General features: G+C 42.6%; 1 protein-coding gene across 1 annotated transcript in view; it reads right to left on the bottom strand.

Annotated features, from left to right (window-relative positions):
• Nucleotides 1-229: 229 nt before the first annotated feature.
• Nucleotides 230-12,650, bottom strand: part of APCDD1 (APC down-regulated 1) — a gene marked incomplete at its 5' end in the record, with an annotated part of 18,284 nt that continues 5,863 nt past the window's right edge. Inside the window, 2 exons of the mRNA XM_017729435.1 lie at nucleotides 230-4,428; nucleotides 6,453-6,774. Of these exons, the coding sequence (XP_017584924.1) occupies nucleotides 4,331-4,428; nucleotides 6,453-6,774 (420 nt within the window). The remainder of the gene's footprint in view (nucleotides 4,429-6,452; nucleotides 6,775-12,650) is intronic.

A 12,650-nucleotide genomic window follows, 5' to 3' on the forward strand; every position in this document is an offset into this window, starting at 1 on the left:
GCTGTGAACCCCAAATCCCATATCTGTGTCCCTCAGAGCTGTTTGTAGCGACAAATGTGTTCTGAAACAAAAGATGTTCTCTTGTGTATGTAGTAAAAAATGAGCTTTGCTGTGCATAAGTTACTCAACAGTCAGGTTTATGGCTGTTTCTTTCCAAGACACCCAACATTTTTTTTTTACACTTAGTTTTCTGTTCTGTTGACTTTCTAACATGAAGACAAAGAAATCCTTAATTTTTCAGTTAGGCTTTTTTTATTTCAATCAATAGTTTAACAAGTGCTTAAACTTCCCCAGCAGTTTCATCTGGAACATAGTTGAGAAGAAAAATATCTTCTATAACTTTACAAAAATAAAAAGTTTTTTTTTCTTTTAAAATCCTGCACTTTAGGCAAGCATGCTCCGACTCAAGCAAGACTGACATTATATCCTAAATACAGACTTCTGTTCATAGAAATGACATTCTACCCCAGGGCAGTGGGCACAATATGTAAATGGTATACAAACAGAGCAAGAACACTTGTTTTGACTTTTCTGATCCCTTTTGTCCTATTTCTTGAATAAGGCCTGTTAAAACAATTAGCCTAAGAATTTCTTTAGGTCGCTATTTCTTCTGTCAGGTGGATCATTGAGTAGGATATTACTGAGGGAAAAGCTTTCACCTGTCTTGGCAACACTGGCAGCTGCTGAAGATAACAACATTAATAGATTCATTTTTTTTTAAACCTTCTGCATTTCAGCAAGGAACAAATCACCCAGTTTGCAGGTCTTCCACTGCTAAACCACTTGCAGCTTAACTTCTTTAGCAGCCAGGGCTGCCAGCTCATGAGGTCAGGCTGGAGAAATAAAATGAATGGAATATATTGTGTCACATATGTATGTGGGGCTGTGCAGCAGTTAATTTAGTGCATGATGAAACCAAAAGAGGGGGTAAGCTTAGCTCGTTCTGTGCCTGCAAGCAAGGAGAAGCCTCACAGAAAATATGGACTAGCATATAAACTATGCACTCTGAAGTCTTACAGCTTTGTCCAACTTGACTTGTATTGGCTAAAAGAAAAATAAAAAATATATAGGCATGTGGAGGGAAACTGGTGCAGCATATGCTAAGAACCCAGATCATAAAATTGTATTTCTGGTCAACACTACAAATAAACTACAGAAGTCCCCAATCAGATTTCATATAATGCACTGTGAAGACTTTCAAAAAAATATTTCCTTTTAAAGTGTTTTTAAATGACAGGGAAAAAAAGAGCATTTATTGTACAATTTGTACAGTGATCCACATTTTCATGTAGTCTAACCATCAGCTTTGGAAAACCTGGACCTTTGCAAGTCTGTGATTCAAAACATCTGAGACATGAATGTGCTTTTAGAGGTTATAACTAGACAGATCTTTCTCTTGAAACTGTTACAACCTTTTTGACATTAGGCACTTTACAGAGGAGCCACAAAGCACTAATAAACTGTAAATGATTGCCCTGATGAATATTGAAAATCGTGCTGTGGAACAGTTCCTTTGGTCTTTACTTCCATCCTGCATCACAAGCATGTGCAGATTTCAGCTGGGATCGAGCTGTGTGTGGCACTTGCACAGGCAAGGGACATGGTCTGACAACTCCTAACCATGGATATTTTTTCAGAGATAGGACCACATGGGAATGGTTGATGGTGGTGAAAGCAGCTTGTCTTGTGTGATCTAAGAAATGTCACACAATACCCATCCTCTTAAAGAAAAACTAGTCTGAATTCACTCATGCTGCTAGATGTCAAATAGAAGTCAGAAATGAAGCAGGTACTTAAGGGATATGTTTGACTGCAACAGCTCAGTAACCCAGTTAGAGATATGCTGTTGTCACTCTGCTGACTACAAAACTCAATCTAGAGAAAACCAAACTCCATGCTGGTTCGTAACTACTCTGTCAGAGGCATCCTGTCTCCTTTTTGACCCTCTAGTTAAAACTGTGCCCCCTACCAGCAACTGATACAGAACTGGCTCTTCAAGTAAGTTTGACTGTGTGGAACAGAAAACCATCAAGAAATGCTGACCAGAACAGCTGTTGTTCATAGGGCTCAATTCACCACAGTGAGTTGGCTTTCAGATCCTTCCAACAGGCTGAAAGAGAATCTGACATCAGATGGATGGATAAACACTTTCTCTGGTGACTATTGAGCCAACCTGAGCTCCATTCCTGACTCTTAAGTAAGAGTTTTCTGTGACTTTTCATTTACCTGAGGAAAAAATATGAAAGATGTGGTCTGGCTCAGCAGCGAGTCTATGATACTGCTCCTTCCCTCTGTCTTCCTGCTGTCTCAAAACTAGGTGAACTGATTCTGTTCCAACTCTGAGGAAATTCACATCCATGTTTTCAAGGAATGCTTTTGCTATAGTAGTCAGTATGAAGACTCACCATGTAAAGTTGAAAGACCTTCATTCAAAACATACTTTCCTAGGATACTGAAAATAATATATCAAAGGTTCTTTTTCTGACATAGTAGTGGGCTGGGCAGCTAGCAGCTGCTTATACTGTGAAGAAATGCTACAACCTTACTTCTTATGTTTCTTACAGATGTTCCTGCTTTTCCTGCGAGCCAAAACATCTGTACATAAGTAAAAGTCACAGCCCAAACACTGCAAGGTTAAGCTATGCCCTCAGTTCACTCCCTATTAAAGCAGGGGAGCATGGTTCATCTATGAACTTCTAGCTCCTTGCTGGCCTTAAACATCTCCCCTACTGCTTCCAGAGTCTGCTCTGATTTGCATCAGTGCACAAAAGGCTGTATTCACCACTGAGGGAAACCTGAGAGTTTCCAGGGCAGGCTCTAGTTGACAAATGTCGTCTGAGCGTTTTATCTATCCACCTTCTCAGCAGTGTGTCCCCAAACCAGTGCTGATTTAAGCTCTATGAAACCGTGGCATGTGCTGGGACAGTTCAGCAAGGAGAAAAGGAAGGATGTAGTCCCATTAGTACATCTCTTGCTCCTCTCTCTGTAAGACTGGGCTGGTGGCTCTCTGTCTGTGGGTCTGTTTCCAGCTGCTTTCTTGCTCTACCAGGTACCACGGTGTGCTTGCTCCTGTAACCCTTTTCTGTTCTTAAATGAGGTCACATGACTAAAAAGATGCTGCTAAATAGGGCTGCAGAACACTTGCTTTACTCTGACACAAGTACTGCACGTGGAGTGTGTAAGGTCTCCAGAATATGGAAAGAGAAGTCTTTCCTGCAGCCTTGTATTGGCAGCTTACCTGCACTCTATGCATCTGACAGGAAAATTGCTGCTGCTGGCTGGCTTTGAGGGGGCTTGGCTGTAACTACTCGCTAGATACAAAGGGAGGCCTCGAAGCAATTACATAGCTAAGTTAATTGAATGAGAAAATACTAAACCACTGGTTATTTTTAGAACTTAATGATTGCAAAAATAGCTTAAATTACTTGGAGTATTTTTTTTTTAATTAGGGGTACCAACCATTTAGCACTTTTTGAACAGAGGGCTGTTGATTTTCTGGTTCTTTTTGTATTATGAGCTGTGAGATAATGGCAAGATAAATCTTTGTGGATTTCCTCCTTATATACATATCTACATCAGAGCTGTGAAGTCAGAGGGGGAAGCTGCTATCACAGTACTGGCACAATACCGAGCCCTTCCCCAGAGCTAAATTCTGATGAGAAACTGGGCTTTGGGGATAAGAGTACCACAACAGCAAGATGGCAGAGATGACTGAAGCAGGATCATAAAGTTCATCCCAGCAGTTAAAAAAAAAAAAAAATAAAAGGAGACTCCCTCCCTCCCCCCAGAAGTCTGCAGTCCTAAAGTGCAATTACTTTTGTGCAGTCGTGTCAGGCCAGGGATCAGACTGGATGAAGTTCAAAGCACAAACATCAAACGAGTGCCGTTGCAATTCAAGGAGGAAGAGGGAAGTAAGGAAAAGAACAACAGTTCTCAGGCATTCAAGTGCATCAAGAAAATAAATGTCCCTTTCTCTCTGAAGAAAAACAACCCCCAGTCTGGTGGAATCCTGGCTTTGTAGTCATGAAAAATAAGTTTTCCTCGCTTCTAGCTGAGAATGTCCCAATATGACACAGTACAAATAAACAACAAAGCAAGAGCTGGGGCGCTGAGATATTTTTCTGCTGCCCTGCTGCTATACAGCCTGATTTTATTCTCCTCTGGTGACTCTTCAGATCTGAGGACTGATGAGGCGCACTGAATTAAAGGCATCTGGTAGGAAGTGGCTCTTTTCTCGGGTCGGTCGGGGCTGGAGCCGTCGCTCGGTCTCTGACCATTGTACAGCAGGTACCTGCCCCGGGCATCCTGCTCCATCTTGAAGATTTCATACTCAGTGTGAGGTAGGCGGATGCCGAGGGTCATTCCCATTAAAGACGTTCAGCAGCGAGGCTGTGGATATGTCCATGGGAGTGACCTTCATGTGATTCACTGTGAGAGAGGAAGAGAAGAACTATGAGCAGAGGAAAAAGACAAAAGCAAAGCCAACATGAAGATTGGGGCACACCTGTTAAATCAAAATTGTCTCCCCTTGTTCCTTCTTAAATTAATTTTTCACATTACAGGTGTGGTCAGCAAATCTACGAGCATCATTTTACGTCTTTGATGTAAATTGAAATTGCTTTTTGTGCAGAACAACCCCCCTCCAACTCAGTTGAAGAAAACCTGATGGCCACGTATCTCAGCCAGAGATTAAGCAGAGCTTTTCATAAATTCCAGACAATCCTTTACAGATAAAGCCTGGTTGGTTATACTAGGAGATAGGGAAAAGAGGAAACAATAAAACTTTACTCATGTTTTATTACCACCTGTATTGATCCGTAAGTGGAGTATTTATCACATATTTTTCATCATTTCTTAACGTTTGCTACTCTGTAAACCTAATAAAATATTTTGTTCCGACTGGGAAATTTGGGAAACACCACAGCTGCACTATCATCCTGTACTACCTGTCCTTTTTTGCATGAATTGTAAAATACAGCTGACCTACAAAGAGATGTTTTTCCTCATCTCTAAACATTGGCTGCAGCTTGCAGTATCAAATGTAGAATTGCTGCTGCTTTTTCAGTTCTAATCTGCCAGTATTTCAAAGGAGTTTAAGGAACATAAAGTTTCATTTTCCAGCCAAGTTAAAAAAGTTGGGAAAACCCAAAATGAATGAGCTTGCAGAAGCTGAATAGAGATTTTTCCTGGTGTGTGTTTGACACTGTATATCAAGAAAAGGGGATCTGAATGGATTGGTGCTGACCAAAACAGAAGCAAATAACCAGCCCTTATGCCTCCCAACATACCAAAATCCCAAATTTTCTTGCAGATCACTTTATAGTAAGATTTGTTGGGAGCTTTTCCCGAGCTTTTATAAACAGCCATTGACTCAATGGCTCTACAGTTCTCATTATTTACTCTAGCTGGTGTAAAAGGTAATTTATAGAAATTGAATCTGAAAGTTTTACCTAAACTGAATTAGTCACCTTGATCTGTAAGGTAAGTTGGCACAGCATAAACCAGAAATGCAAGCAAAAACTGGACTTCACCCCAGGAGCTAGCTGGGACATGCTGCACATGCAGCTCTATAGAGCCAAAATTCTGACAGGCAAGGGTATCTCCCACCCCCTACAAAAATCTCAGATTAGTAAATTATTTCTTCTAGTCAGATGCTTTTCTAAATCAGACCCATGCAAGATGCTTTATTGGTTACTCATGTGGTAATGGAAATAAGGAGGAGAAGAGCCTAGAGAGGGCTTGAGGCTACCACAGGCTCCACTGGGGCTGGTGCCATGGTGGGATTTTGTGTTTTGGAGATGTTTGTTCATGTGAGTGGTTCAGGCCTCTGAGCTCTTTTTAAGCAGGGTGCCATGGGGCTGTTTGCACAGGAAGGCTTCTCAGCTGCAGGGACCCGGGTGGAGTCACCACCGAGAGCTGCTTTCCAAAGTATCCGACGGGTTTGGGTTGGATACATCTTGTCTTTGCTCGGGCAGCTTTAATCAGAGTTGTCTTTAGGGACACCCTTATTTGCTTGAGGGCCCCTTGAGAGAATATGAAAAAATGCATGCTGCTTCACCTGCCTTCCACAGAAAATTATTTATACCGCTTCAGATCTGAAATGCCTTCCGAAGATGCTTTTTTCCCTCTACTGAGGGAGCCCTAGGATACAGATCTAACCACTTCTCTTAAAGGCTTGAAGTCTGGCCACTGGACTCCACTTAGTAATGTGAAGTCTTATTTTCTTGTGTGTACTTAAAGACCTCTGCCTCAAATGAGTATGGCTTCAGTGGTGTGACATGCCACGCAGCTCTATAGTTTGGCTGGGCATTCACACAATGCCTGCAAACTTCCCAAGAAATGACAAACTCCTGAAAATCCCAGAATGAAATCATCATCAACCAAGCTGTTACGAGCAAACTCTGCTCTGGTCCATAACTACCTCCCCCCCACGTTGTATCAAGCCACTCTACCTTTGAACACAAACTCTGTGCCACCCATGACTTTGGACGAGTGGACTCCCCGGCTGTAGCGTCCCTTGGCATAGATGGTGAAGGTGGGGTGCTTGCAGATGGGGTCAGAGTAGTGGTAGTAGTGGCCCTCCCAAGTGTTGTTGTTGTCGTGGAAGATGAAGTGCCGAGTCAGGAAGAGCACCTCTGGGCGCACCTCACAGCGCTGGCTCACCCACTCTCCGTGCAGCCCGATGGTCAAGTCTGCCTTGGGGGGCAGGATGGGTGGGTGGTGCTCGTCCGAGCGGTAGATGATTCTGCACGCGATACACGTGCGGTCGTGGTTCTGAAACAAAGCAGAGAGAAAGCCTCGGTAGGCATTACCTGGGATACAGGGCAATGCATCAGGACAGCCACTTCATGTTGAAGTGACACCAGCTCCACATTTTAAGGAATGCATTGTCATTTCTGATCTTGTTAGTGGTACCATTTGGTTCTGTATGTGTAAGACTGAACAGCAGAGGAGCACGTAAGAGATTAATTTTCTTGTCTGCATTTATCTGAAATTAACATTTTAGTTCAGGATCTAGAAAAGGCTGATTTAATCCTTCAAATCATACAAGAAGCTGGCAGATAGTGATTTACTATGATAGGGATTTTGCAACGCTTGTGTCAGAAATCAATACATTTGCTAAACTTTTACTTCTCTTTCTTTCAGTTGTTAACTTTAAGTACTGTAGATAAACATGGGTGTCATAAGGATTTTCTTCTTTTTGGATGGCACCTTGGGAGAACAGTAACCAGTGCTTTTTGAACTCTTTCAGCTTTTCTGAGCCCTAACACAAGTTTGTGCAATGTGTGATATGGTTGGTTGCTGCTGAACATGGTGAAAGCTTTATGGCCCTCTCTAGGAATAGGGTCTGGTACATGCCGAGCTCCAGGGTGGCTCACCACTGTGGGCCATGCAGCAACCTCAAGCAGCCAAGTACCCCCAGCCCCAAATGTGAGTACCTGGGGTGTCTTAAGAGGGGTGTGCAGGCTCCAAGTCTGTGGCAGGAGTGAAAGGAATTTGAGGCTGAGGCTCCCACCTCCCGAATGACATAATTTATAGTTACTTTGCACATAGACCATTATTTTACATCCCAGGGACATAGAACAGTGACCATTTCATTGATTTCCCTATTGCTGAAAAGACTTTGGATGACTATCTGGTCTGGGATGGGGAAAATATAACCCCTGTTTAGTATCTGTGAAAGAAATGGGTGTTGTGTGTTGATTCTCTGAAGCTACTTACGGTCATTTTATTGAAGAAATTCAAGGCACTAATGAAGACTGTGTGAATGTCACCCCTAAAGTGAGCCGGACCTGAAGGCAGTGAGTGGAGAAATGCTGACTTCATAGCAGCTCACATGGACTTTAAAGTAAGAGCAATGACTATGAGCATTTATATTACAGAGGGCACTCAGAGAGACCTCAGAAACGAGGGCCGGAAAGGTGTACAAAGAAAAAGTATTTCTATAAATCTCCCAGATGGGTGCATGTTGAGCTTTAGCACTTAACTCGACGCACCTCAGGAAAACACCTCACAGCTTGAACATGGTGGATGTGAGTAACCCCGCAGAGCATCCTCCTCTCTCCAGGAAGTATTGAGGAGTGTCCTTGAGAAATGAAGGCACAAGATATCTGTGCTGGTTGATCTGAACCAGTGCTGGCCAACAGCACTGCTCTGAGGAGGAAAGAGGTTGGACTTGGTGACCTCCCGAGGATCCTTCCACCCCAAAACACCCCAAATGGTCTTCTGGGGACCACATGTCAGCATGCTCTTAAAGTGGATGTAGTCCTTTCCCACTGTGGAGCTTGTTAACTAATTTTAAGATACTTTTTTTCAGCTAAACTCCGCAAGCAGGTGCAAGGTCCATTAGTACCTTAGTGAAATACAAAGAACATTAAATTGAGTAATTTAACTGGAACTGGTGAAGTTAGTGCAGATATATATACAAAAAGTATCTTTCAATTGTAATAGAAATAACACCTATTTTCCCTTGAGATCACCATCGAAAGGATGCCTCCACTGCCTTGCATGGACATCCACAGGGATCCAGACCAAGGGGTTGCTCTGTGGAAGATGCCAGTGCCTTTTAAATCCACATTTCTCTCCTGCCGTGGGGCAGACTGGCTGTGTTGTTCCCTGAAACGTTAAGGGTACTGATCACAGTAACTTAATGGCTGTGATTGCTCCACTCACATAAAGTGAAGCCAGAAAGCGAGAAAAAGACAGTGCTATAAAACAAAACATAGCTTATATAAGCTGAATCCGTCAATAGGAGAGAATGTCTGCTACAGTCTCTTCTCTATTGAAGTGAATTTGAAAGCTTTTATCATCTCCCAGAGGAGACCCTGGCAGAGCAGTAAATTGATTTTGTTTATATTCACATTTTCCTCCCAGGAGTCCGTCCTCCAAAAACAGTTTGTGAGCCAAGGCAATTTAACCTGGGAACCAGTGATTTCTGTTGCCCTTGCTCAAAATCTGAAGAAAACCAAACAGCAACTTGGCCCGTTTTCTTTTTTGGTTACCACTGGCCACCATTACACTCTGAGCAGAGGTGACTCCTTTGGCAAACTCTAGGAAGGTCCTTGTTAACTCTCTGTTACTTGTCTGTAGCTCTCCTGGCTCTTTGACCTCTGTGGTCCTGAACTGCTGTAACTATGTGCAGCCCTTCTCATTCTGAAGGCTTTGTGCCAGCTGTGAAGGTCTGGCCAACTGGGCTGCTAAGGAATGTCCAACCTGACGGTCTTCTAGTCATTGATGGTGTGCTCGGAGCTGAGGTAACCAGGCACTTTTTGCATTGAACTGCAAGTGGGGCAGGGAGAGGTTGGGGTGGAGAGGGAGGAAATATCTCTTTCACAGCAGTGAAACACCAGCTGGCTCTGGCCCCTCACATGGACATACTCAATGCATTGCTTTCCTGAGACCAGCACTTGAATCTAAGCCCACATAAACCTTTTTTGCTGTGATACTATCTTTCACAGCATTGTAAACTGCTTAGTGGAAGAATATGCCATGTATAAACTCTTCCCAGTGTGATTTTTGCAGAAGTAATGAGCAAGGGAAAGAGCTAGTTCTGTTATGAGGCAATTCGACTTAATTACGGAGTAATTTATGTTTAACAATTGACTGTATATTTCACTCTTGCTTTTTTAGGTCAGCTGCTCTTGGCTCTTAATTACACTATCTGAGGCTTTGCAAATCACTCCCTTTCCACGTGTTTCAGGGAAAGATTATTTTCTAAAAACAGGCGTTCAAAGAAAATAGGGAACAGAGATCGAGGACATTTGAGTCCAAACATGATTAAGAACTCTCTAATAAAAAGTTCATTTGGGCATGACATAAACTAAAAAGCAATAAAATGAGCAGAGGACAGGATGAACATCTGTTCTACGTTTTGATTATCTTAGGTGCACAATGCAATATTTTTAATAGTGGGGCCTTGCTAGAAGGACTGGGTCCTGAAATGGCTGGAAGATCCCTTCCCATGATGGATGGCTCCTTGCAGCTCTGCAGTGCCAAAGCCATAGTGCCACCATTCCTCACCCTTCCAGGTGTTTTTTAAAGCCAATTTCTGAACTAATCCACAAAGCCATGTGTGCCAAAACAAGCCTGAATCTCTGGCTGAAAACTCAGTTCTTGTAGTTGGGGAGAAAATAGCTTATGATCTAAAAATTCCCACCAACATTATTTCTTATCCCTCTCTCCTGCTGTCTCAGCTGAAGTGGTAATCGAGGCAGAGAGCTCTGGAAGCCAAGCAAAGGGGACTCTTATTAAAAAAAGCAAACAAGGATGAGGTTCTCTCATCTTTTTCCCAATTGCTGTGGATAGTCAGAAACATAAACCCTCCCAGCACAGTTTAATTTCCTCTTAAGTTCGGTGGAATTCTATGGCTGCCTAGGATTAATTGTCTGACACTGGCTATGCCACATGGCATGTGACTGGGTCTGTCATGTTGTACCCAGCATATCCTTGTTGCAGGGAGATGTGAGATGAGGGACCAGGCACTGGATTTCCTCAAGCACGGGCTCAGGTTTGAACTGTGTGTGCAGTACAGATCTAACTGGTATGCGGGGATGTTGTAGGGGCCAACAGCCACAAAAGCTGGGGTAGGAAACCCCTACCTTGTGAATGCTTATATTACTGTGAGGGGAAGTGCTGAAGAAGAGGGGAGAGAAAAGCCACACTCAGCTATGGTCTTGCACACCTCCTGAGTACCACGTGTCACAGGCAGGACTGGGTGGGACTGGAACAAGCCATGCCTGGTCAGGATGCTTTAAACCTCACCACCCAAAGAAACACAGTACCAGGTGTTAGTGTTAGTAACTAGCGCTCCCAGGATGAGTATAAATGGAAATTCTTGGGAGAACATCAAGGAAATGCTTCCAGCTCAACAAAAAAAGTTGGATGGCTTTGCTTCACACTGCCAAGGAGCCAAGTCCACAGGAAGGGCACATTTATGAATTGCTCAGGATAGTATCACGCTTGCTCCTCCACCACTGTAGATAACTGCAGACCAAGAGAACGCTTTAAAAAACAACCACAAATTCTCTCCAGCACAAAAGTGATAATTTGCAGGCTTTGCATGACCTTGTATGAAGCTGAGTTGACTAATGTGCATTAGGCTGGCTCTGGGGAGTTGACAAGCACGGCTGACACAGTTATAACTCAGCCTGCCAAATGGAATGAAGGATAACAAAGATTTAAAACTTTAATTAAAAATCTTGAAGCAAGTAAAATGCCGGAGAGAGTGGTAACTCCTTTGCAGAGTTGTCAGATGAGTATTTCTTTTGGTGGGGAACAGAGGTGCTGCAAGCAGGAAGGAAGGTGGAGATATGCTCAGATTTATCTGCAAATGCGTACCATATATTTTAAGATATTGAGGAATGGTTTTTATTAACTGCTCTTATGAAGGGAAAGATAGTGAAGGAATCTCAAGGCACTACCATTACACAACTGTCTGATCTATGATGTTGATTCTGTTGCACAACCCTGCATAAAACTGAAATAAAACCAACATGAAATTCGAAAGTCTTCTGGTTGTTCTTTTCTGGTATAAATGACTTTAGCCTGGGCAAAAGACACGAACAAAGAGAAAACCAGACTTCTCAGATGAATGTGCTTGCATGTCATCTATCCCATTAAAAAGATACTAAATATGGTGACATGAATGTCTTAAAAAGTATTAACAAAAAATAATTCCTGGAAAACCCAAAGGGACAGCTTCAATGTCCACTTTCAAGAATAAAGTATTCCCAAATAAAGGTGTCTTATTTATTTATTATGCCTTTAAAAAGCATCCTATATAGCCCTCTAAACCATGCAATATTACCAGTGAGTCTTCCCTGCCCTTTTACAAAAGATGAAGCCACTGTGCTTAGATGTCAACCATAAGGAAGGTATCAGTAGTTTGGATATGCCTGGGGTTATTGTACTAGGCTGAATAGTTAATTTTGATCCCCAGTGCTGCATTTGAGCTGGGACAAGCTTTCACTGCAGCTGCAGAGCAGACCGTGGTAAGTGTAGACGTGGCACCTTCAAAGGCGCAGGGCCACAGCTGAAAGTGCTGCCGAGCCCGGCAAGGGCCAACCTCAGCTAAAAGCTGTTCACTTCTCTCATCTTTGTAGGGCACCACACACACTGTTATTGTTCATAAACCTGGAGTTAACCCATTTGAGCATTCTTCTGAATATTCCTACTTTGCTTCCTCTCATAATTTCCCTAACCAAGAACCTTTTTCAAGTAATAATGGACAAAAGGTACCCTTCAAGTGTTGGCTTAATCTAGAAGTCTAGTGGCACTACTCAGGCAAACAAAGGAGTTTTGTCTGCCAAAATTATACTTTTTGGTTGAGATAATGTTTTGCATATTTCTCTGAGGTGCTTCACATGTTTAACATCTATTTATTAACTTATGATTACATTTCCCTGGGAGTTTCACAAGTACATAGCATTCCCCTAGAGATGAAGTCACTGTGTTGCAAAGAGATGAAAGCTCAAATTTTTGAAAAGCACAGAAGACTTTGCACACTTTGTTCTCTCTTTGCTAAAGGAAAACCCAAGCACTGGTCTCCATACATTGAATTTGTATTAGCTGCAAACACCAAGTGCTGCTGGAAGTCAGGTGCCAGAGGTGAATAAAGTTGTAATAGAGAATTGATTCATTAAATTTACATT

The sequence above is a fragment of the Corvus brachyrhynchos genome, unplaced genomic scaffold (assembly GCF_000691975.1).
Source record: "Corvus brachyrhynchos isolate BGI_N302 unplaced genomic scaffold, ASM69197v1 scaffold331, whole genome shotgun sequence".
Classification (NCBI taxonomy): domain Eukaryota; kingdom Metazoa; phylum Chordata; class Aves; order Passeriformes; family Corvidae; genus Corvus; species Corvus brachyrhynchos.